This window comes from Gymnogyps californianus, chromosome 3, assembly GCF_018139145.2.
Source record: "Gymnogyps californianus isolate 813 chromosome 3, ASM1813914v2, whole genome shotgun sequence".
NCBI lineage: Eukaryota > Metazoa > Chordata > Aves > Accipitriformes > Cathartidae > Gymnogyps > Gymnogyps californianus.
Window position 1 is genome coordinate 78,272,376 of NC_059473.1, and position 26,757 is coordinate 78,299,132.

The window sequence follows — 26,757 nt, forward strand, 5'->3', positions numbered from 1 at the left end:
CAATATTTATAATCCGTAAAGATTTTAGAACTGATTGGGGTGAACAACCCATCGCCGTCAGATCAGGATAGATTCCTTCTTCCAACACATACTGGTTACCAGAGAATTCTTCTTGGTCATACACTATGCAGCTGCAGGAAGAAGGAGAAGAAATTGCCTCTTGAGAATTCTGTGCAAGTAAAACGATGCTACTGTTTCTCAGTCTTTAGGAGGAGCTACTGGCAGAAACGTTATTTACAATGTTTTGTGCTGACAAGCTAAAGATTGATGTGTAAGCTGCAAAGCATTGTTTTCTGGAAGTCCCCATATGTGAAATCACTTCAGGTGTTAGAAAGCTGGTTGCTTTTTTAAAACTTTTACCATTTTCTTGATTTTGCAATATTCATTCAATATAACTTACCTGCCATCTAAAATCTTTGAAGACTTCACAGCAAATGAATCAATACATCTTGTGTTTTTTTCAAATATTTGGCAGTTACCCTTGAATTCAGGCTCTGAAAATAACTGGACCTTTAAAAAGTTATAAACATATTTAAAAACAATTAATTCTTCAACCTTCAATAACATGTCTCTACCATTACTCCTATAATTAGATTAAAACATACTTAAAACACCCAGACTTCCTCAGTAACATATATTTTTTGTTACCTCTTCAGTGTTGCAATCCTTGTTCAAGACAGCAAGGTAACAATACCAAAAATTACTTCTGGCTGTAAAGCACTCAGCAAGATACAAAATAATTAAAACACCATCAACAAAGACAGCTCCTTGGACTATCTGCTGGAGAAGATTTTTAAATTCCCACAGAATAGGCATATCTTTAGTAAAGGGCCATAAACGGTTTTGTTTTATAGATCACTAATCCATTTAATCTCCAAAATACATACTCTTCCCACTAAATGAAAACTGTCTCTCAGAACATAAATGGTGCATAATATTGGCAAAGTACTCAGACAGCATGCCAACAGGCATGGTATATGTTCCCAGGGTAGATGGGCTTTATGTGCCTGTTACAGCTATAGTTACAGTCATGTCAGTTGTTCTTTCACTGCTCAGAGGATAAGAGGATACATCACCCAGAGTCTTTTGTCCTTGTTAAAAAAGAAAAAAAATTCTAAGCAGCAAACCTGCTAATTTGGTTAGAGGATAATTAACCCTGATCACACAGAAGTCATTCACATTATCACATGCCTACCAGCTTTATTCACTCTTAACAGATACGAGTGTGGGCATGTACAGCGTTCTCCAAAGAGGAACATGCTGACGAGGGATGCAGTCTGTTGACTACAAGCCATTACTTCTTTGTTTCCTTAGGATAAAGTCTTAACAGGCACATAATATATAGACGCAAATAATTTTTCATGCACATAGCTGAAAACAAGCAGCCTTGAGATTTTTATTCCCCATAGTTTACACATTATCCCTATGCAGGAGATTCCACTGAGGCATGCTTCTAATCAAGAATGCAAAACGAGTCAGCTAAGACTTTTCTCCCTAGCTTTTAGTTCCACAACACGCTCACCATTTTGACTAAAATGAAAATAAAAGTAACTTTGTACAGGGACAAACATGAAAAGGTTCAGAATTACGAAAGGATGAAAAAAAGCTGCCCATTAGCCTCACTGTCAAAACTATGTATTAGTACTTGCACATAGGAGACAGTCCAATGTAAAAATATGTTAACTCACTGAACAGACAAGTCCTCCCTGCCATTTCCTTCTCTTAGTTATTGACAAAGATGGCATTAACTTTTAAGCACAACTCAGCAGTATTTGTGAGTGAACGAGATTCCCTTAAGGTGCAACCACCATTAGCAGAACTGTTAACCAAAGAACTAGGTTCAAAAGGAATTAAGTCACAACCATACCATGAACAACAACATCTAACTTGTAGAGCCCTCGCCTCAGCAACAGAATCCAGGTACCTGCACCTCTGCACAGAGGGCTGCGGGCTCCAGCTCCTCAGAACAATCACCGATACCCCAAAACAGCTCACTTGCTGAACCAAAACATTGCCTGTGCCCCGAGAAAGTTCTGATGGTAGCTATGTATTAAATCCCACCTTCCTTGGGCCTTACTGTGCCTTACTTAAGAGGTCTGGAAAGCAGCCTTCCTTCACCTGCAGTTCTCGCCCTTTGTCTGACTAGTCAACCATCTATGCAAATACCTGGGTGTTACACCAGACAAAAAGCCATTTCTTTATTTATACATGTGACAGACACTACACAGTATGTTTCATGCACTTAGAGAAGTATCTTACCTTGACTTTACCCCTTTCGCTTCCAACAATATCCTGCAAAAGTTTGGAGGGGAAAAAAAAGGAAAAAAATACTTTTAACAGTGATAAAATAACAAACATACAAAATTTTACTATTAATTATTGTTTAAAGAATATAAATAAACTGAATTTGATAGAAAAAGTATAGCTCCAAATACTTCAGAGAAACTTGCAAAACAAGTATAAAATGAACTCCTTACCATAATGATGGGTTGAACTGAAGATATTTTGCAATTCTTTCCCCCCCATGCCTCAATGCTGGGATATAGCCCTTTAGCAAGTATATACTGCTCCCCTGTAAACTCAGGATTCTCATAAGCTACCCACCTAAGAGAGACAGAAGAAGAGGGTGATGGGTAGAAGTCACACTACTTTTCCAAAACACAGATGTGTATATTCATTACCGTCTTAATGTAAGAACAAATAAAAAATTTCTCCCCTCAAGTGCTGAGCTGTGATGCTATTAAAACCCTAAACAAATCCGTGTACCTGATACTCCAAAACCCATGCAAATTTCACTTCCATTCACCCTACTATGTCAATACAAATCAGAGTGAATTAGCTAAAGCAGACCACAAGTTCAAATACATCATCTGCTAGGTATACTAAAAGCTGTCTCCAGTAAGAATATTTCAAGATGTTTCACAAATCTATTATTTTATCTAGATCAAGTTCTTCTCTAGAAAAACAGACAGGTATCAGAATACAATTTTTTGGATAAAACTAACTTTCAGAGTTATCTGGGCAGTAAAGACAGGAATACTGATTTTTAATGTTGCCTGTACCTACAGTTCAGTTGCATTTAAGCAAACACGCACCCCAACAGAAAGGTGAGTTGCAACAACAAGCATATATGCTAATGAGAGCAGGCTGTTCCTTGCTAGGAATCAAAGACATCAGCAGGAAGAACATCCTTGAAAGTTAAGCATCAAAACCATCACAAATTTGACCAGATTAAAGTATTTAAATTCAAAGTCATTATTGTAACTGCTCAGTCAGATCTCATGCCTGACACAGGCCACAAACTCAGATTTCTCCATCAAGCCCATAACTTCTGTCTCAGTCAGAATATGCCTTTTTGAAAGACACTGAACTTTTGAGATACACACTTGAAGTATTAGAAAAGCAACCAAATCACTACATGTATCTCTCCGATGTTCAATTACCCCTGCAGCACTTCATTTCTAGTCTGAAGTATCTGCTATCAGCTAGTCTTGCTATGCATAGTCTACTACATTCAATAAACCTTCTACTACAGTGTTCTCCTAAACCTGGCTCCATATTGAAAGCCCAGATAAAGCATTCCTGCATCAGCACTACCTTTGGTTTTGTGATAACCTGCATAACTTCTGTTGCCTTTCGCTGCTAGACTTCCCAAACTTTCCCATAATTACATTCTGGCTCTTCTTTAAACTCATCCTTTTTTTTTTTTGTTTGTTTTTGATTGCCAATATTAGAACTGGCCACAGTAACAGCTGAGTTTCATTCATTATATTTATGCAGGGATCAGGACATCTTGCTGGTTCCTGGTTCTACAAGATAATCTTCTACTCATAGTCAACTAGCTTTTAATTTTAGCCAGTGCGTTGCATAACAAGTGTATACTAGGTTATGCCAAAACTCACTTTCAGTGAAGTCTTCTTACAGAGTTTCAACACTAACAAAAAATTTCACATGATAAAGCAGTAAAATGATACGGAACTTATAATTTGCAGTGGAGGCTACCTCTCACCATCTAAAGTCACCATAAAATGATCTATGTGTGTTGAGCAACTGGATTCTATTAAGCTGCAGTTTTATTCCAAGAACAAATGCCAGAGTCTCTGCAGATATAAGAAGTGGGATAACTTCAAACTGAAATAAAGCTGTAACAACATGTATGTGCAGAGAGCATGAACTTTGTATTACTTGTCCATGGCAAACACTCATATAGTGATTCATGTTTATCACTATTCACATCTCTTGGTTTGCCTCAGATATAATCAATTATTCTAACTTGTTATGCACTAATTACTTAAGGCATATTTCAAGGCACATTTCAAAATCACCTCACAGTAATTCATCAAAGAGACATTGGTATGTACAATAAATTCAGCAGACAGTTCAAATGTCTCAGGTGTGTCTATACCTGTATGCCACATATACCAAAAGCTGTGACAATGAGGTTTCCTTAACCAATTTCTTCAGCAGATGTTCATTAGATTTTTCAATGCACAAATGCGAGGGTACACCTACAGTGCACGACAGTTCAACTTGATTGACACCTATGCAAACAAGTGTTTCTGCTATTAAGTGAATGATAAAACATGCCAGATGCCTCCTAAGAATCTCTTGATAGCAGTCATTTCATTTCCCCCATCTAAAAAGAAGCCCAACTACAGAAGTAATCAATGTATCTCACTTGCACATGTTTATGTTGAAATCAATGGGATTTAAATAAGTACCACTCCCCCATTTAAGTCAGCCCATGCAATTAGAGAGTTTCTAGAGTCAAGGCTTATTGGTGAAATACTTGTGCTTTTCCACTTCATTCAGAAGCCCATACAAGCTGCTGAGAGTAGTAATAACAACAACAACATCAAGGACAGGCAGCTGAATTCAGTACCAGCTAAACCTGTCAGACCTCAAGACTATCCCTAGGAAGGAGCACTGCCTTAACCCAACTTCTGACTTAACAGAAAGGCCTGGAGAGCAAGACATCACCTCCACATTTGAGCAAGAGAGTCACATCCCAGCTGCCAGGCACCACAAAAACTGAAGTACTGCTCTGCAGCATGGCAACAACAACCCTGCCCCACAGGGAGCAAGTTCTCCTAACACAACAGTTTTTGTAACCCCCAGCCCTACAAATTGCCTTAGTTAGGATGTGCAACAGCCTCATCCCAGGTTGCTGGCAGGGTGGTGCTGGAGACCTTCACTGCTCTCCACCATCCGTGCCCCTGGAACCAAAGATGTAAAGCGTCGTTTATATATTGTTAGTACTATTACACGCACAGTAGCTTTCCCCAAAGCCTTCTATATATGATGTCTAGGAAGCGCAGCTCCAAACAGGGTCTGGAAGAACAGCCAAGGAAAGAACCCAGACACAGATAACTTGCCAAAAATCAGCTTTGCCCATGGTTAGCCCAGGATTCATCCTACCTAACTTTATCTTTTAAAACATTGGCCATTTCTCATCGCATATGCTCTTTCTAACATGACCTGAGAGAGGTAATCCCCCTTTTTGCATTGCTCAGACTCATTTTAGAATACGACAGATTACCTCAGTCCTGGAAGGACCTTCTCTCTCAGCTACGGAAGAAATGGCAACACCTTCATTAAACTAAATGCCATAGCTGTAAAAAGTAAGCTTTCAGGCACAGAAGCACTCCTTCGGGTCTGAAATAGAATCCACAGTCTTTAAAGCTTAAATACTACATGGAAATGATGGGTTTAAATTGGCCTATCCATGCTAATCAGATAGACCATGAGGGGCCAGGAAGTTAAATGGCACTTGCAGATTTGTAGCATGATTAACAGAGAGGATGAGGTAATAAAATTCTGTTTACAGGAAAGAGAGAGAACAGGTTCTTTATCATACCCCTTTGTGCTTGTGATTCCTAGTATCCCAGGGACCTGCAAACTTTAATTTTGTGACTCCTTGAAAGGTTTATTCGAACATCAGTTCAGCTCCGTTCAGAGATGGAGGGAAGTGGAAGCTTTGTTTGAAATATTCTCCCATGGGGTACCTACAGGCTCTTGCCCTTTTCAGCTCCCAGTGGAGGTTTGTTCTTGTACCTCATGTCTCTTTAGTTTCACCCATTTTACCTTCCCGAATGCATCCAGATTAAATTCACTACATTCTGGCTCCTGTACACAAACTACTGATCACCTAATGATTTCCTTAGTATCACGATCCACATGTACACTAGAAGCAGCCAAATCTGCACTGTGGACTAATTACTTGAAAATTAGGGGAAAACCAGGCTGATTACAGGACCACAGTAAAACAAACACCTACGTAAAAAAAAAAAATCTGGAAAAGTTCTTCCACCAAGTTCAAAAAGGATCAACTGGAAGATGGGCTTTTTCAGTATTTCTGGCAAACATTTGGTGTGTTTATGGATAAAGAAAAGGCACATTTCAAACATGCAATTCCTGTGATTTTGATCACTATTAAATATAAGCTTGAAGTGTTTTTAAGCAGAGAGGGAATAAAAATTGTACAACAGTTGATTTTAGTACTTGCTTAAACTTGTAAAGGGTGTTACCTGTTGCTAGCAAATACTTCCATTTTCTGCCACTTAAAATCCTGCCAATTTGGAAGTAAACATCAAACCCTACTTAAAAGAAGAAACACCTCTCCTATTTTCAGGCAGTCTGGATTGCTTTCTCCCACCTCAATGGCAGAAGAATAAAATATCCTGGATTTTATGCTTGGCCAGTCTCTGAAGAATGCTCAAAAGCAAAACATTTTCATTTTTAAAGAAGTCAATCCTCATCACCTTAGGATATTTCTTTCGGGATGTCTTTACAATGGATTCAGCAAAGATGTTAAAATATTGCTTGGAAACATTCTTCAGAAACACAATAGCTGAAAATTTTAACGCAGCTAGTGCTCAATTACCCCAAAATGGAATATTCACTCCCCAAATGCAGAGCTGGCCTGTCTTCCGCATAGTTTAGAGATGCAGTTTAGCTTAGAACTTGCTCAGTAGTATCTGTGCACTGCAGTGTCAGGCTTTCTTTTCTTTGATATACCCTTTAAATTACAGAGCAATCAAATTAATTATGTGGGAAATACAGATCATCTGTTATCTGTTACTGCTGTAACTGCTTACCCCAGATACCTGTAGTTCAAAAATTGCTATGAAAGGTTCAGGGCTTCTTACATTTTTTACTTTTTTTTTTAATGAAGTGTTTTCAATATGATACCAGGAAGGTTACTTCAAAATATTATGCCAAGCTTTTACTGAATCTGTCACAGTTCACAGTGACATCATCTACATTACAGTCTAAACAGCTCAGGAAATTGCTCAATGGATTATTCATCGCTCTATGACTGATTTCTTGGAAGGAAAAAGATATAGAAATTTTCTACCTGAACAGTTACTTAACACTTAAAATAAAGCATTTTATTACCAAGCATGACTTAACGTGAATCATTCAACATTTCTGACACATTAGCATTTAGTGAGACCACCACCACGTAACCCCCAAACACTCACAACAACTTTGGAAACAAAAGGGTCGTACAAGACTGTTAAGAGTTGGGTGCTAGTCACCTGTTATGAACAATGCACCTAAATTTTTAAAAAGCTTATTGCTACAAATTACATCTTTAAGAGACTACAAGGTGAGATTAACAGGAGCAGTAGCAGAGTCTGTGGGACAAGAGTTTTGTTTGTGACAACTTCTAGCCGCCTTTACCATCAGAATATTAGAGTCACTCTTAATTACTACACTACTCAAGCTCAAGTAGGATTCCTATCTCAGCTGCAACAGACACATTTACTAGAACAACTACACAAAGGGTACGATAGGTAACCCACAATTTGTTTCCCAACCTTCAGAGGTGACTCCTTCCCATGAATCTCCCTTGCATATTACAGAAGACAAAAGGTCACAGTGGCTTCAAAGGTCACCATGCAGAAAAAAAAAACCCCTGCTATCGCACCATATTCATATACAAATTAAAAGCATTCCTCTGGAATGCACTGAGCTTGATTCTGCAATCTTTATCCAGACAAAACTTGCAGAGATATCGCACAGATAACACACAGAAAGATTTAGGGTGCGGCTGGGTAAGGCAGAGCTTCCAGCAAGTCACCTGCATACCAGGCAGGAAGAGAGACTGTACATCTCATACTCTTTCGGTTCTACTACTTTAAGTAATTTTGTATATTTGGAGACATGATTGCTAATACTTGTTTGTATTTCCAAAATATTTTGATGCAGTCTGCAAGGGTGTCAAACTCAATCTGCAACTGATGTACTGAACAAATCAAACAGCAAAGTCTACCAATTTATCAACTGCATGTGACAACACACATGGCACAAAGAGTAAGAGTTGTTAATGGCCGTGCCAATCCAAAGTTTTGGGAACCACTGTGTTAAAAACAAACAAACAAACAAACAAACAATAAAAAACAACGCCACTGTACTAAAACACTATTAACCTATAGGTTCCACTGCAAAAGCAATGTTACTTTTCAGAACAGTTAAAGTCTCCTTAATACCAGAATGTGTTAGTGAGCATGGGAAGAGTTCTCCGTTTTACACACAACTGAGAGAAACAGCAAGGAATTTGCCTCTGGTCAAACACAACAAGTCTGGAAATTAGTTTCAAAACTGGAAATTAGTTCCGTAACAATTTTGCTGTTGAAACACTTTAAAAAATACAGCCACGAGAACAAGCTATTTCTACTTCTGTGATGAGATGTCATCTCATACTTTTGTACTTTGTGTATCAGTAAGCCAACATTTCCTGGGACCATCTGATCTTATCATCAGAAGAAAACCGATTTACTGTACATATTCACAAAAACTTTACTTTTCACATTCTGCAGTCAAGGGCAGAAAATTTTATGTGAAGACTCCACACAGACATTAGAAGTCAGAGTGCTGAAAAACATCTGCAAATACTATCAAATTCTAAAAAGAATAGCACATTTAAAATTAAACAGCAATTAAAAATATCACTTACACGCCACTTAGCACATTTATAGACTGTGTCCTCAGCCCATATCCAGTGTCTTTCAAATTGGAAATAATTCCTAACACATTAATATTGGAACCCTTTGATCCAAAGTCTTTTTCACTGTACATAATCATATGGGAACTTGTGAAGTCCTGTTAAAACAAAGAGAAGCACCATAAGGAAAATGCAACGTGACATCTCAGTGCACTCAGGAGATGCCTACTACATGTTCTTCGAACTTACACCAACAATCGGTCGCAGTGACTGCAACTCTTCATCATAGCCACCCCAGTCTGTCCAATCCCGATACGCTCCTTCTTCCAGCAAGTACTGATGGCCTTCAAACCCAGGCTTCTCATAAGCGACCCAACTAAACAACAACAACAACAGAGTCTGCGTATGAAAATGGACAACTGCCACTCCGTGTTGTTACGGAGCAGACACAGATGTGTGAAATTTGTTCTTTTGCTGTGAATATTTGCAAATTTAACCCAGGCATATATCTAAATCCCAAAACTAGGAAAACAGAGAAAATAAACGGGTACTAAATTTGTCCACTGCAATTTTCAGCCTACGGAGTTACTATTTCAGCTGAAGGGGAAATATGGCTCGTGTTTTCCCACACTTACACTCCTCCCAGTACTTTCATGGATCCCACTGATGTAAGTGGAAGTCTTGTCTTTTCTTCTGATTCCTTGTCATCAAGCATAAAGATCTCTGATTCTACTTCCACATGTCTCCCTTCAAAGAAAGGCTTCTCATAAATGATTACCTGTAGCAGAAATGAAGCAAAAGAAAAGTTGTAGAGAGCATGATAAATTCTGACAAGTTAGTTTCTTTTGCATGGGCACAGAGAGGGAGAAGGCAAGATTATGAAACTAATTAGTGGGATCTCTCTATTCTCTTCAAGAGGTCTCTCCCTTAGAGATGCAACATGAGGGCTTGAATGTTCATTACCCATCTGCATTATCCAGATAGCTATTAATACTGTCATATATGTATGTGACGGATGCATAAACGTGACAGAAATTGCAGTTTCATGGTGTGGTCACATACAGCAGCACCAGCCACTAAACCATCAGTAGTTAGTACACGATCAAGATATATGTATCTACCCATGTGTAGTTCATGCGTTATAAAATACCTTTGGACAATCAAATAAATGTTGACTTTTACCTTTGGTTCTCCACTGAATTCAACTTTGCGACCACCCTGTTAAAAAAAAAAAAAAAAAAAGAAAGAAAAAAATAAGTTGTCTATACTGTTAGTCATCAACTCTTCACAAAAAGACAGAAATAAGATGAAACCTTCCTTGAAGAACACAAGTGAAAATAAGAAGGCAGATTAAAGGCAGAAACGGATGCAATCAAATGTTGAAAGATCAAGAATTTTAGAGACTAAAAATTTTGGTTTTTAAAGAGTTACATTTTTGTCAGTCTTGAAAAATCTAGCCACCTTATCACATTATTTCTAACACATAAACATAGGTCATGTAACTTGCAAGTAATAACAGTATTTTACCATTTTCAAGGGCCTCATAGACCTAACGTAGGCTTCCTTCTTCTCCCAGAACGCTAAATTAGGATATTCACCAGGCTCCAACATTAAAGGGACTCCCTGGAAACCAGGTTCTTCATAAATTAGCCATCTAAAGGGCAGGGGAAGCAAAAGATAAAAAAACCAGAACATTTCTGAACACTAAAGAACAAGACAATATGCTTACTTTAGAAAAGACATCAGCGTACCCTTAATAAAACTTTGTTTCTTTACCATCAAAATTGCCAGCTACAAGCTGGCATACTGGCAAATTTCTGTGCCTGTGCAGGAACCACCAATAATGCATGTGTTTTGTTTGAACAGGCCAAAAAAAAATTAGTACAATGAACAGACAGTTAAGAATTTGAGTCTGTCTTATCTGAAGGCAATCCAAGTTTTAGACTGAAGTTTCAAGACTTAAGGTTACTCTATTATTTTTTTAATAGTTTTAAAATATGCAGAACCAATTTTCAAGAAGTTGAAATATTCCTACTAACCTAGATTTGGATTTGTTGCAAAATCTGTTCAACAGAAAATTCTAAACTTGTGTTATTTACTAATACGTAGAAAAACCTGACAACTCCTTAGAAATCTGCTTCCTCATGGTTTATATCTGCTAATAAATCTGCTTTGAAAGACATAACTTTCAAAATTCCTGATTGGGACAGCAATAGTAGTTTTTCAAAGCTTTTTCAAGAAAATCTTAGTGAGTAATCACTTACTGGAAACAAAGAAACATACTGCTGATCTCTGCATAAGGATGGCAATGTATTTCTTCCGGTTAAATTTACTGATCTCTTGGAAGTGCAACATGGAGCAGTATAAAACACATACTAAACAGGAGCACTTTATGCAGCCAACCCTTTAATCATGTAAGGATCGTAACTAATAAATCTGGTGATATCGGAAAGATGTTAAAATAATCCATCACTCTATCATGCTTAAAAGGCAGATTCCAAGCTGACGTAAACTGGCACAAGTTGGCATAGTTTCATTGCAGACATACAGTTCCAAGAAACAAACAAGGAGCTTTAGTTTTATTGCTGTCTGTAGCTGAATGTTTGATATATTGTGTGTCCTGTACTCACACTGCTCGGTAAGCTCTCAACTTATGGTCAGTCACAAGTGGTGTTCCCCAGGGCTCAGTATTGGGGCCAGTTCTCTTTAATATCTTTATCCATGATGTGGACGAGGGGATCGAGTGCACCCTCAGTAACTTTGCATAAGACACCAAGTTGGATGGGAGTGTTGATCTGCTTGAGGGTAGGAAGGCTCTACAGAGGCTGGATCAATGGGCCGAGGCCAGTTGTATGAGGTCCAACAAGGCTCAGTGCCGGTCCTGCACTTGGGTCACAACAACCCCATGCAATGCTACGGGCTTGGGGAAGAGTGGCTGGAAAGCTGCCTGGCAGAAAAGGACCTGGGGGTGTTGGTCGACAGCCGGCTGAACATGAGCCAGCAGTGTGCCCAGGTGGCCAAGAAGGCCAAGAGCATCCTGGCTTGTATCAGAAATAGGGTGGCCAGCAGGACTAGGGAAGTGATCGTCCCCCTGTACTCGGCACTGGTGAGGCCACACCTCGAATACTGTGTTCAGTTTTGGGCCCCTCACTACAAGAAAGACATTGAGGTGCTGGAGCACATCCAAAGAAGGGCAATGAAGCTGGTGAAGGGTCTAGAGCACAAGTCTTATGAGGAGCAGCTGAGGGCACTGGGGTTGTTTAGCCTGGAGAAAAGGAGTCCCAGGCTATCACTCTCTGCCACTACCTGAAGGGAGGCTGTAGCGAGGTGAGTGTCAGTCTCTCCTCCTAAATAACAAGTGCTAGGGCAAGAGGAAACAGCCTCAAGTTGCACCAGGGGAGGTTTAGATTGGATATTAGGAAAAATTTCTTCACCAAAAGGATTGTCAAGCATTGGAACAGGCTGCCCAGAGAAGTGGTTGAATCACCATCCCTGGAGGTATTTAAAAGATGTGTAGATGTGGCGCTTAGGGACATGGTTTAGTGGTGGACTTGGCAGTGTTAGGTTAACGGTTGGACTCGATGATCTTAAAGGTCTTTCCCAACCTAAACCATTCTGTGATTCTACGATTCTAACTTCACTGCAAGAATTTAAACACATGGAAGACCAAGGAGAGAGTACAATCAGAAGATAAAGGTGCGTTGACTCATTTTTGTTGGCAGCTTTTAGTAAACAACAATTAAGCATGAACACTGGGAAACTTTAAGAAGATACAACCACACCCACATGGCAAGGTGACTCAGAATCAGAGCCTCTGTCAACTGCCAATGCAGTGAACTATGGCATGCCTTTAAACTAAAGGAAAGAAAAAACCCTGCAACATGCAAAAAAGCAGCAACAATTTACTGAGTTTCTCATGCAAGCGATTGCCAGAAGTGACTTCTTTCTACACTGGACTAAGGAACTGACATCTGAGAAAGATTATTTTTCAATTGTCTATTTTGCTTCCTGGTGCAAATATTAGTCTGCCTCCCCTCAAGGGATCCAAATGCAACAGAGAGAAATTAAGATTGTAAGATTTAGTGCAAAAAATGCTGTCACACTGATGCAAAATAAGGACCAGTCTGAAGTCTGAGACATGTGCACTTTCTTTCCTCTGCTTCCTTTCAAAAAATTTTGTAATTTCACTATTCACGGAATGCTTTTAAGTGAGGGACAGAAATAAAGTGGAGAGGTAGATGAAGTCAATTAATAATCAACCTCCAAATAACATATCTCATTTCATTACTCTTGGCAGACATATAATTTGCATTAAGCTTGCAGTTCAACAGAAATAACCTCCTGTCAGAACACCAACTACTTGAACATCTTAAAATTTTCCTGTATACCTGAGTGCTTCAATTTTTCCGCAAATCAAGGTGTAAAGATTTAATCAGACAAAATACCCTTTACCTAACAACTAAAATGCCCCATCTATCACGTGGCATATTTGAATATGGTGGTATGTAACACTTTTCTTTAGCTGGGCAGTTTTTGATAGTTAAATAGACCATTTGCAGCAAGGCAAATGGTATCAGTGCCCAAACACAACATGGCCAACAGGTAACAACCAAGGTCTGTACACCCTGTAAAATGTTCTGCAGGACCCAACATCATTGAAAGTGGTTCCACTCTCTCACTTTTTCTGAAAGCAGCCTCCCTCTTCTGCATACTTTTCCCAGTACCGCTTTGAGACATATTTTCGGTACCGATTTACAAGTTTGTTTGTTAAGTTATCAAAACTACCATTGGTACAGTGTCTGGATTGTTCCTTAGAGGTCTCCTTTCTCATAAAAGCTTGCTTAGTTCATGACATACATTACACTCCTAACTCAGCTGGCTAGATATTTTCAGGTGACATAACATACGTGTCCTAAACATCACCATAAAAACACTGATTAAAATGCACTGTGAAATACAAGAAGGCTTTCCAGAGTCCACACATGACACTAAGTCTTATTTTGTAACACAAGGGCTTGAAAATTTTCTTCTTTTAGCACAATGATTTCAAGTTTAGAGGAAAGCAAGTCGGAAATGTGGTCTTATCATAAGAGTTCATCCCTCCACTCTCACTTACAATAAGTTTGTCTGAATGAGAAACAGCAGGAGAGGCAAAGTCATTCCTTTGCTACAAATACACAAGGGTTACTCTGTCTTTACTACATGCAAGCAGAAGAAAAACTGGTGCTAACAAAACATTTTAAGAGGTCAGCCTCTCCAAGGGTGAAGCATTACAATGATGTACTAATGCTACTGTCAACAAATACTACCAAAATATAGGACTAGAATAAATACAGCCTGCTTGCATGTCTGAGAGGTGTAACCAATGCTTTAAAACAAATTCCTTTCATAGCAGTACACGTTCATACAGAACTACACACTTACATGCCCCAGTGTACTTTGATAGAACAAGTCTTCTGAGTGGTGCCGAACACCCCTGTTTCTTCAGTGTCGTCAAAAAAGGAAGTCACGATTCCTAACCCTTCAGGTTCTGTATACAAATCAATTCGGCAAACCCTGTAATCCTGAAAAATGAAGATTGCCATAATCGCTTAACCTCTGCTGCAAGTTCTGTAATTAATGTGGATAACGAAATCAGTTTTGACACACCTGTTTATTTTAAATTGTTTCCCCTCTTGTCAATTACTACTTCTATTAGATGCCTATAATAAAAGTATAACTAGGCCAGTTTGCCTGTCTCTGTTCGGACCAAGACAGTCAGTCAATCTCTAATCAGCATTTACATTGTTTACTTTCTGCCATCTAAGCAGGAATGCATCTTCTTTCATCAGTTAACATCTCCTCTAGCAAATTAAATCCTAAGATAGCACCAAGCAAGCCATTCTTGAGGAGAACTCAATTTAAACAAGAATTGTAGTTATAAGCAATATATATTCCTCCTTTTTCCTTTCCTAGTCAAATAACTTTATAGCTCATGCTTGTTTTGGCAACCTGCACAGGTAACTACTTAATGGTAGGTTAAAAGTGCATGTAGGAAGGCTGTCCTACCACGTGTGAAACTCCCTGGTAAGTCTGTGCATACGGGACTATCTTCTGAGTATCAAACAAGGTTCGGTGTTTGACACTGAAGTTTGTGTTGAGTGTAAACTTGGTTTATATTTAAGCAAAAAGAAAAACCCACACACATCTTTTGAAAATATGAGTCTGTGGAATTACTGATGGTTTTCTGGGACGTTTTTCCTGAGAGACTGACCAGGCTAAAAAGCATATGCTGTACATAGCATTTTGCAGGTTATTCTAATGAAAAACACTAAGTTTTCTTCCTGCCCTGTCCTTCCAGTGGTTGTTACCATAATCCCCATTGTGCAAAGGCCCCCACATTTATTTTGTGATTAAACAAGAAATTCAACATGGAAGATTGTTTCATGCATTTAGAACTCATGTTACACTTGTGTTCTAATACAGTGATCACACTTTATATCAGTATAAAACATCACCAAACATTAAGATCTATATAAAATTTTCTTTACTTATATTACTTGCCTTAACAACATGTCTTATTGAACCAATCACTGCAGGCTTGAGAGATTTGCATTCATTTTGCTCTTCAGAAGTACCTGCACCCCAAATATCTGGGATTTCCAGCTCTCCTTCTTCCAAGGGAATAGAGGGGCCTTCAAAATTTGGTTTCTCATAGAGTATCCAGCTTAAAATAAAAAATTCTCATTTTTAATGGTGCTTTATCATGTGTGATTTGCAAAAATCATGCTCCCATTTAACAAATCCTTTCATAAGAAGTATTATTTCCAGACCCTTCCCGCTACCCCAATACAGCTTATTCGCCCAACACTGCTGATGCAAGCCATTTCTGGTCTCTGTGATACTTTTAAAAGCAATGTTGAAAGGGGGAAAAAAAATCCAGTCCCCTAGTCCATGCTGGAAAAGACAACCTGGTTCACACAGATCAAAAGATTTTCATTCCAGTTTTCTGAAGCTAAATAGCAATCAGTGTGCTTCCCAGTACCTTCTACTGCAGCTAGCCCTTGTTTCTGCAGCTTAGTATCAAGATCATTACTTTTGAGAACCTGCTATTTGACTGTGTTATAGCCTGGCCACAACTTAACTTGCCATGCTATCCACACTAATAATGGCTGCTCTGTTAATGCTACGAAGAATGTAGGAGATGAACTTGTTTTGAATTACTCTTAGGCACTCTAGCTTTTAGAGAAAAATTCCCTCTGGACTTATCAGAGAAACAGTCAATTATCTCTACAGCACCACCCTATACCTTTGGACATGGAATTAATCTTCTGCATCCAAACCCATGTCAGACCTGGCTTTAAAATCCTTTGCTAGCCTTTTAGCCCAATCCAAATACTATGCAAGAACCCATACAGGGGAGAGGAGTCAAAGGGCAGCATAGCTGGACAGAATCTGTCATTTCATCCCATGCCTATGCCTGGTGAAACGTTGCACCCCTCCAGATGGTAACACTCAGTCAATTTGTCAGCAAATAAGTTTCCCAGCCCAGAACCTCCTATTGCAGAGGTAAAATGACACATTTCTTGCTCACAGGTGTCTACGTCACATTGCCATTTGCAAGGCAGACTTACTGGGAGTTACATGCTGGTTCTGTTTCAAAAGATTTTTGGATAGACCAATGATAAAGAGTAAAAATTAATCTCTTACCATCCTCTGATGACTTTAACTAAAATTGTTGGTGACAGAACCCAAGAACTGCAATCCAGAACATCATGGAAAACTTCAATACCATTCTTTTGATAGTCTGATTCACAGTGTATCACCAGCTGTTTTTTAAAAAAAAAACAAAAACCAAACACCAACAACATATAACTCTATCTTGCTATGCTTTAAATATAGAGAGGAACAGTAAAGATAATAAAGTTGATCTTACCTTGCCAGGTCTGGGATTGATTTTACTTTGTCCATTTCTTGAAAGTGCCTAATAGACAGTGGGGAGAGAAAAGTCACAAAAAAACCACCCAACCAAACCCAAACCAAAAATGTATTCAATAAAGATGCTCAGCTATAAAAAAGAGCTAGTAAAACAAAATAAAAATTAGTCTGAATAGTAAAAAGCTGGTAACACTTCAACTACACCTACTTACTGCTTCAATTCCTTCTTCCTCCTGAAGAGCAATATCTTGCCACAAATGCACAAGTTTACAGACTTTTTTTTTTTTAAACTCTGAATTATCATCTCACTGAAGCCAACTAACCTCAGACTTGAAATGCTTTAAAATCCTTCTGATCAGCTTCCTATATATTCCAGGAGTTTCATAGCAAGAGACTACTTAAAAAACTGGTATTAATAAAGTACATGCTCTACAATGATAAAGATATTAATGAACGTTTAAATGTTTGGTAACCATAAAGCATGAAATAATTTTGAAGGAATATATGAAAAGACTGAGGAGGCATGATGGCATATACATGTATGAACTAACTAGCATAATCAATTTTGTGCTGAACACCTTGTAACAAGATAGGTTTCTTCAAAAAGTGAGACACTGTGCAATAAGCGATAGACTAAAAATGCCGAGAACAAATAAAACACATTGAGGTATACAAAATCTAAACCAATGTTGAAGTCAGTGGTAAATTATATGATGTAGAATATATGGGAAAGTTGTGGTTGCATCACGTCATCTTAAAACAAATGAAGCGTTGCAATTAAGTGTTTGGTTTCCTAGCAAGGACAGGAGTGTTCATTCTGGGACAGGGTCCCGCTCTTCTAGGAACTATTCATACAAACAAAAAAACCCCAAACAGATCCTGCCCCTAAATAGGTTGCAGCCTAAGATAACCAGCAACACGTGCAAGGAACTAATGAGAACATATTTGTCAGCACACAGGGCAGGCAGTGGTCTCGGGACAGAGTTCCTAACCACCATCAGATTTTTGTACGCATCATCAAGACACGTTGAAGCATGACTGGTTTTTTCGCCTGTGCTTCAATTCCAGTTAGAACTTGCTCTGCGTTTTAAGGAATGCCAAAGTCATTGTTTTGGGCTGCCCTTACTCTTTTTGTTCACATTACCCATTAGCCATTGCATCATCATTTTCTTAGTCAGTGGAAGATGCACAGTAGGTACACACCATACAAACATTTTCGGTTCCTGTCTAACTTGAGCAAGACAATTCACAGTCAGCAACAGTGCTGCAGAAGTCCTGGAACCCTTTGGAGCCTAACGGGCTTCTCTCAAGAGCAGTCTTATGTGTGTACATACCCCCCTTGCCGTATCAGGCCTCCACACTCTACTGAAAAATTGAAACTCACTCAGGAACAACAGTTTAAGTAGCAAAAAAAATCAGTACTAGTCATTTAGCTTTAAACTCGGTTTTGAAATCCAAGCAGGACCATCCAGAGTAAGAAAGCCTTTTTAATTGGCAGCGTAAGTCTACACCACTGCAAATAACCCCCTTAATTTTCATCCCCACACTAACTAAAAAACTTCCCATGAGAGAAAAATCTACATCCTCAAAATTGCAAGGTACCATGGATGATTTCCTTCTGCAAGGTGAAGAAGAAAGGAGTTATTTCTACTACTCCCCCACTCCTTTTAGTAGAACTATAACAGCAGATAACCATTAGCTTTGGAAAAGTATTTCTCAAACTTCTTATATGGTGCTTCAATTCCACAGGTCACATTAACGCGGCTATTAAACTTTAGAGAACATGTTTCTTCCCATGGTTCTTAGACCTCCTGATTACAGTTTTCCTCTTGGGTAACAGTAGGGGCCCACATCAACAGAAATAGCAGATACTATAGGACATTGGTTTATCATTTTGAAAATAGAAATTACAAAGTTCTCCCACATTAGGGTAAAGTTGCCTCGAAGGGAAAACGTAGGTCTGCCTTCACTCATGATGAATAGATGCCCATAATCAGACACAGGGACAGCCCTCCACTGTAGCAGCACTTTCAATAACCACTACTATCCAGTTCTTAAAGTGTTCTTAAAGAACATATATTTTCTATCAAATGCATGGGAATACTGGGAACAAAAACAGAGGGCTAACAAAAAGTTTGCCCTGTTACTCATTAACAGTGTCATGGCTGAATGTCTTGCTGGAAGAGGAGAGAGATTACTGTCAACAGAAGAAGCAGGCATGAGTTTTCTCAAGTTCACAGAAAGCATTCTACTAATTTACAATAAAAAAATAAAGTTAGCATGAGATTTGTTTCAAAATAATACAAAATCAAGTATGAAGACATTCAAACATACACTTTCAATTCATATTTGTGAAGAGTCTCAAAATAAGGGCACCATGAAGAAACATAATCATGTTAATAGATGCCATCTCATTTTCATGTGTAGCCAACACCAGATGAAACTGGTACCATACCTACGTTCACCTCTACGTATTTGTAATCTATGTATGTCCCCAAGAGGAGAAACAAAACAAAACAATGTATGCACATCGTCTATAGAAAATATAAAAGCTGGATAACTTTCCAGGCAGATTTTAAAGAACACAATACTTACATCCACATCTAATAAACCAGTGGGGACATTTGATTCATATCTGCTTGTCCCTAACCAGCTGGAAAAACTTTTCTCAGGGTTCCCATAGTTGGGCATTTGTAAACTTGGTTCTTTTTTTGCACTATCTGATTGCATGTACTTCTCCACAAAACTTGGAAACTTCATATCTGAAAGAGACTGAATTGCAAAATCAAAATTAACAGTCATTCAGCAGGTAGACAAAATTTTACATGGTCACATTTCATGAATGATCTTTATTACCTCAGATTTTTGAGGCATGCCAAATGGCCCAGAAGCATCCTGTTGTAAAGGAGGCATCCCTGAAGAGTCAGTTGTAAAAGCTGCTGTGGTGTTATTTACTGAGGTGACAGAAGGATTAAAAAACTTTTCTTTAGATGTAGAAGACAGTAAGCTTGAGAAGAGGGAGCTTTTTTCAAGCCGGGATCTCTTAATTTCACCATCTGTACCATCAATGTTCTCTTTTCCATTTATTTCCTGAGTAAAGGCAGGTTCCTCTCTATTACATGATTGCAGGGCTTTGAATATGATACTTTGCTCTGTTGATGCACGCTTGGGCCTGATTCTAGCTATCGTTTCCAGGCTTTGCATTTTAATTTGTTGGGCCGGTAACAGATCCTGTGTTTTTTCCCTCCTCAGTCCCAAACCAAAAGTAAAGACACTAGGATCAAATACTTTCTCCAAGTTGTCTTCATGAATGGGAGGCATTGCGAAGTGGGGTGCTGGGGACTTGGGAAGCTTTGACCTCTTCTTTTTCTGGGGTAAACAAACCGAGCTGTCCAAGTTTTTTATTGTTTCAGCAAATTTCTTCATGTCAGATGGGGAATCAAAAATGCTATCATCTTCAGCAGATCCATTACAGGTTTTGCCTGGGCTCTTTTGTGTATTGGTGTTGTGCTCTGATATCAATATACTATCTTGACTGCTGTCATCATACTGCAGTGCTGCAAAGCTCAAATCTCCTGGCTTTGCCTTTTTATCTCCATCTTCTGTCTTCTTAAATTCTGATCTAGAAACCTGAGGAGATGGTAGAGGATATTTATCATCATTGCAAGGTGATAAAATCTCTGTGTTTGGCAGCATCTTTTCTTCATTTCTGTGGAATTCTGAGCTTGTGTTATTTCTTTGGTAGGAAGTGTCTTGAGCATTTTCACTTTTACTGGGTGAGTGCAAAGACAGTTTAAAAGGTGAACTTTCTTTTTTAGCTGTGGTTAATTCTGGATCGGGTTGCTTCAGAGAGACACTACTAGCATCAATTTTGCTGCTTTGGTTAAAAAGGGATATTGCAGCTTTTACTTTAAGTTCTGCTGTCTTCCCAATATCCTCATGAAAGGCAGAGCCTTCTTCATTTTTGCCTTTTAATTCTGCAGTGCTTTCTTTCTCTGGTGTGCCATTCTCAAATAACTTCTGGCGACTGCTTTGTTTATTTAAGATTTTATCAGGCTGTTCGCTTTCCTTAGGTTGTTTTCCAAATTTCAGCTTTGCTCTGCCAACAAATGTGCTTGGTACAGTACTATTTTTTGAAGCAGGGATGTCAGTAGGCCTCTGGCTCTGGTTAGCGCATTTATTTTCAAACAAGGAAATTTTGTTGGCAATGTTGCTGTTAGATTTATTAACTGGTTTTTCAAGGGCATCCTGCTCACTTTCTAAACTGTCTTGATTCGTAGGTGCTTTAAAATTCAGCTCTACATTCTTCGGTTTGGCTGGACTACAGGAGGCAAAGTGATACAGAGTTACATCTTTGATTAATCTTGAAAAGACTTGTAACAATTTTCAAAACAATAAAATGTAGCATAGCATGTAATGAAATTTTCCATAGTCATATTCAGTTTAAATTTTGGTATCTCAAAAGGAATTAACTAAAAAAGGAGTAACCTATACGAACGACAAAAAAAACCTAGACACTCAATAAGGAGAATACATTTCAAACATGTACGTAGTCCTTTAATGCTCAGTAAAACAAAAAACACAGCAGCCTACAGCATCTGCAATCAAGGCAGAGAACTTAACTACTTATGACTGACAGACATTAAAATTTAATAGTGAATAGGCAGAATAAATTATACGCATGCAATTCCCTACAGAGTTTAGGAAACAAATCCCAATTCATTAAGGTGATAATGAGTTGGTTAACATTTGAATATACCTCTCCAACAAGTTTTGAAGACATCTGCCCAGATTCTTTGCAGCCCTTACACTGCAGAAGCAACCTTAAATTGGGTGAAAGACCTCTTCTGGCCTCATTAGTGCTGGTGGAAAAGGTAACTGTCCTGCATCACCACTTGGCTAAGCGAACACCACATGTGAGGACTCTCCCATTTTCTTCAGGTAAATTCAGCTAAAAATTTAAATTGTGTAAACTAACCCTGCTGATTTTACAAGAATTGAATTAGGAAACACTTATAGAAATTTCTCCATCAGAGTGGACAGAGAAGCATGTACAAGTACATAGCACATAGTACTAACGTACTATGGCAGAAGGCTGATGATGTGCAGCTGAGGGTTTTAAGCCTCCTTTCTCTGAACACCTACATCCAGGAAAAATCAATTGTCCATGTCACTTGCTACTGCAGGAACAGTATGAACAGCTGTGAAGATGCAGGGCACGTGTCTTCAAAACTTATCAGTCAGATATAAGAGGTGTCAAGGAGCCCACCATCACCTCAAAGGCAAACCTGTTCTCCAAAGTAGCATCTGGAGAGGTTCAGCGGTGGGAGAACAGGCAGAAACTGCACTACACTGATGATGGTGGGAGATAAAAGAAACTAGCTTGCAGCAACAATCTCCAGGGCCTCAAATGCTCTATCAATCAATGGATGATTCTGGTATTTAAGTGCTTTCTTCTTTTTTTACCTACACAAACTGTGTTCACTGAGCTCTCAGACAGCTCTTTAGCCCAACAAAGAAGCGTGAGGTACAAGTGAGTTAACATGAACAACCCAAAAAATGAGATCACTCCTTTCTCCTCTTCCTCAAGAGATCCATCCCAAGTAAGAAAGTAAACCCTACTAAAGCAACAGTCTCCATTGTACAAGCTTCTTTTCTTGGGAAAAGCATGAGGAACAAACTTACTGAAATAACAGAAGGAACCCAAAATCAGCTGCCTAAGAATCTATACAGAAAGCAACTGTTAAAAATCACCATGTCTTTTTGGAGAAGACTTCCCGACAGTGCTCACTGTAACTACCAGCCTGCTCACGCTGGTTCACAACTGGAAGGCTCTTATGAAGAACACGTGATCAAATAAAAAAGGAAATAGTAAACTTAAAAACGACTGGCCGTACTTCAGATAGGTGCTAATAAAACACACTTGGAAAATTTAAGTCTAGAAACAGAAAAAAAATATTCCTGAAAGGGATAAGGCAGGGAGGGAACTATCACACAGCATAAAATTAAATATATTTAGACACTACTTTTCATTTGCAGTACAACTGTTTTTCCTAAACTTTTCAAAGTTAAATTGTTCTATGATTTTTGGTTTTGGAAAATGAACATAAGTTACAAAGGACCTCTAAAGGTCAGCTAGTCTAACTTCCTGCTCAAAACAGGGACAGCTTCAAAGTTAGTACAAGCTGCTGAAGGCTTTGTCTGACCAAGTTCTGAGTATCTCCAAGGGTCGAGATTTCACAACCTTACTAGGGAAGCATTGCAGCAGGTCAGCCACTGTTACCATGAATTATTTCTGCCTTATATCCCATTGAAACTTCACTGTTGCAACTTGCAACCATGGCCATTGTCCCTTCACTGCACACCTCAGGGATGAAGCTGGCTCTGCCTTCTCTGTAATACCTCTATAGGTAGCGAGAGATGATTGAGGTCTACCCATATCCTTCTCTTCTCTCAGCTGAACAAATCAAGGTGCTTCAGCTTCTCCTCATACATGGTATGCTCCAGTGCCATCACCTTCTTAGTGGCTCACCACCGGACTCATTCCAATTTATGAGCATCTCTCTTGTACCAGGAGAAGAGAGCTGGAAGAGGCAGGAAGGGTACAACTCGATATAATGCCCCAGATGCAGCCTCATGAGCACCAGGTATCTTCTTCCTTTGACCTGCTGGCTATGCTCCTGCCAATGTAGCCTGGTAGAGGCTTAGCCTTCATCTGCTACAAGGATGCACTACTGACACGTGCTGAATTTGCTGTTCACCAGGACCCTTCATGCCCTTTTCTGATCAGAAAAAGGTAATTATCCTCTCCTTCTACCTGTATTTTCAAGAGATATTGCTAACGGCCTAGTTACCTTAACAGACTCATTTCCATACCATCCTTTTGTCAGCCTATCACTTGCACTACTACGTGCATTTCAACATAACAACACGTATCTTCCTAATAAAATCTGTCTCTCCCTGTATGCCTTGACACAAGCAAGTTTAATGGTTAACACTGTTATCAGCCACACCTAAAACCTGTTTTAAATGAACAGCTAACACCTCAAAGGTATAGTTTCAAGCTTTGCAAATTTATGCAGAAACAACCACTTCAGCACTTTGTATTTTACATTCTGCAGTATTTCTGCACAGTAGCAGAAAAACAGCTGAGACCAAAGAGCAATAGAAAGCTCAGCCCTGGAGCTCCATCCACTACAGCTGGCCTCCTCTAACTAATCTTTTCATTACACCTTTTTCCACGCTAAGAAATACTGATTTTAAATACAGCCAAAAGATGTGCCTTATTGCAAGAACTGAGTTTCTAAGCTTTTTTAAAAGGAGGAGGTGTTGTTTGAGTATCCTTTAAGCCTCCCCTCTAGCATGGGGGAAAAGCATTGAAAGATGGATTCACTTAACAGTGCGAACGCTTTCTTACAAACAGCCCAATGTGGCTGATTCCTACTACCCCTTACTGATCCGCAATGTCAGGAACAAGCAGGCACAAGAGAAATACTGATGTCCTCCTCTTCGGCTACACCTTGCACCTAACCTGTGGAAGCAGGCAGTTAAACCTCTCCCAATATAGTCATAAATGGAAGGTGAGTCACACAGTTGAAGCATACTGTCCAAACGACTATGTCAAGCATGTAACTGATGCCAAAAAACGTTGATGCCAAAACATCAGATTGAGGTGAGCAAAGAAAAATGGCATGTTAACAGAGCAGAATAATTCAACAAGCGGGCATAAATGCAAAGGCAACTACAAAACCATGTCTGAACATCAAATATGACAACTGAAGCCAAGTTTTCCGCTAAGCACATCAAAGTAACTACTGCCTGAGGTTTTATTTGCTGATTAAGAAGTACCATCAACCTCAGTTTAGTCTCAAACCTGACAGGTTTCCCTTTCAAAAGCTAGAAGCAAAGTATCCTGTGACTTCCAAGTTGCCCAGTACACAGACATAAAAGGAGAAAAGACAGAAAATGCCATCATTACTTGCATGGAACCAGCAAAACCGACTTCTTTTAAAATTGTTTCTAAAGAAACTTGATTCCCAGAATTGGCACAGTGTCATTAGTAAGAGACATTACGCATTTTTAAGTGAAAACTACTTTGATTATACAAAATCCATCTTATAGGAGGCAAACGACTCTGTAAGTAAATGAGTATTTTTCAACCTGAAAGAGATTCATGTGAAGTATCTAACAATAATTTTTTAACCTTTGAAAATGGAAAAGTTACCTGTTCTCTAGTTCAAAGCAATAACAAGAGAACAAAAACACACCTTCTTCTAGTAATGGCATCATCTTTTCCTTTCCCATTTTACAGCAGCTTAATCCACATCCAGGTTTATAGTTCATGTGTTCTGATGAATGACTACAAATTATAACAGGTAATCTGACCGTATCAATTTGTCTGGCTAAAGAAACTGTGTGGTACTGTACAATGACAGCTATCAGATGCATCAGGAACCTTGCATGCAACACGGCGGTCCCCACCCAGGGCTAAAGTTCCTATAGCAGCAGATAAGGCCAAGACACAGAGTGCCACACACCCCACAAAATCAGGTGAAATAGAACAGGCTCTTTATTCATTAAAATTAAATCTGTCAGAAAGGATACTTGTCTATTACTTTTTGAGTACAGCAGAAGATAATTCACTGTACAGCAAGCCAAGGAGATATGCTGAAAAATGAAATCCAGCCATGCAAGCATTTATAACTTCATCATCACTAATGACAGCGACACAAAGAGAAAAATATGAAAGCTACCTTTCCTTTGAAGCTGTGAAGATACAAAACTTCAGAGTTTAAGATTTGTGATCTATACTGCCAGATGGCAAAGCATCACCATGTACAAAAATACCACAATTTAACTTTCAGTACTAGGTGTTTTTAATTCAGTTACAAATTAACAAATCAGATGTACAGTATTACAAATCGTGCAAAGGAAATTGCTCCTAATGCTCCTATGCTTCTCAGATGTGGGAAGCATAATTGGAAACATGTCTTTCTTAAGCCATAATGTTGAACCTTTACATCCCTCTAACACAACTGAACGCCAATTCTGAACACTCAGTATACCTCGGGTGGACCTACAGGATTCAATGTACTCTGACACCTATAAATGAATGTACCAGAATGAGGAAAGCAATAGCGCATAGTACATAGCCGTGACAATCAAACAACAGAAATGACGAATGTAATTGAATGATTCACTGTAGAAGAGAACGTAGTAGAATCCAGGAAATCAATCGCTGGACTCACACTAGTGATTACAGTGAAAGTTATAAATACGTCCACTTTTTTAGAATCCTAAGGAAAGCACTGATCACCTCTGTTTGACAGATGACAATTTATTTGAGTGTAAAACCAAATCCTGCAGACTAATATATGCATAACTCTGCAAATGCCTGATGTTATTCACATGCATAAAAATTTACATGATTCATCCTGCACATACTTACGAAAGCAACTATACATATTCAAATTTCCAGAGTGTGATTTATCATATCATTTGAAGGATCAAGTTCTACATTGCATCCTATGTTTCTTCATAAAATAATAGCAGAACTTATGTTGTTTCAAAGAACAACTTGAACACATTCCTTATTCAAAGATTTTCACATACAAAATCTTCAACCACATCCTCAGTTGGTTACCAGCAGCAAACCTACATTAAGGTCAATGACAGCCAAGCTAACCTGAGCAGCAACAGGGTCACTGACGATGACGACAGAGCAGCTTTTGTGTATGTTAAATTATTCCATATAATGGAACTGACATACAAAGAAATTCCCTATCCTTAAAAAAAATGGAAAAAAGAACTATTTTTCTAACACATGTAAACTACAGTGCTTGTTAAGTGGCAACTGTAATTACGATATTTTTTTTTTTAAAAGGCAGTTC

At 38.8% G+C, this 26,757-nt stretch overlaps 1 protein-coding gene across 1 annotated transcript in view; it reads right to left on the bottom strand.

Annotated features, from left to right (window-relative positions):
* CRYBG1 (crystallin beta-gamma domain containing 1) overlaps window positions 1-26,757 on the bottom strand; it is a 44,132-nt gene that overhangs the window by 14,418 nt on the left and 2,957 nt on the right. The window contains exons 3-18 of the mRNA XM_050893732.1: window positions 21,627-21,677; window positions 19,724-21,188; window positions 19,463-19,639; window positions 16,866-16,913; window positions 16,640-16,758; window positions 15,494-15,656; window positions 14,375-14,514; window positions 10,478-10,604; window positions 10,133-10,168; window positions 9,586-9,728; window positions 9,200-9,326; window positions 8,963-9,108; window positions 2,478-2,604; window positions 2,260-2,292; window positions 401-510; window positions 2-131 (exon numbers count right to left, since the gene is read on the bottom strand). Of these exons, the coding sequence (XP_050749689.1) occupies window positions 2-131; window positions 401-510; window positions 2,260-2,292; window positions 2,478-2,604; window positions 8,963-9,108; window positions 9,200-9,326; window positions 9,586-9,728; window positions 10,133-10,168; window positions 10,478-10,604; window positions 14,375-14,514; window positions 15,494-15,656; window positions 16,640-16,758; window positions 16,866-16,913; window positions 19,463-19,639; window positions 19,724-21,188; window positions 21,627-21,677 (3,142 nt within the window). The remainder of the gene's footprint in view (window position 1; window positions 132-400; window positions 511-2,259; window positions 2,293-2,477; window positions 2,605-8,962; window positions 9,109-9,199; window positions 9,327-9,585; window positions 9,729-10,132; window positions 10,169-10,477; window positions 10,605-14,374; window positions 14,515-15,493; window positions 15,657-16,639; window positions 16,759-16,865; window positions 16,914-19,462; window positions 19,640-19,723; window positions 21,189-21,626; window positions 21,678-26,757) is intronic.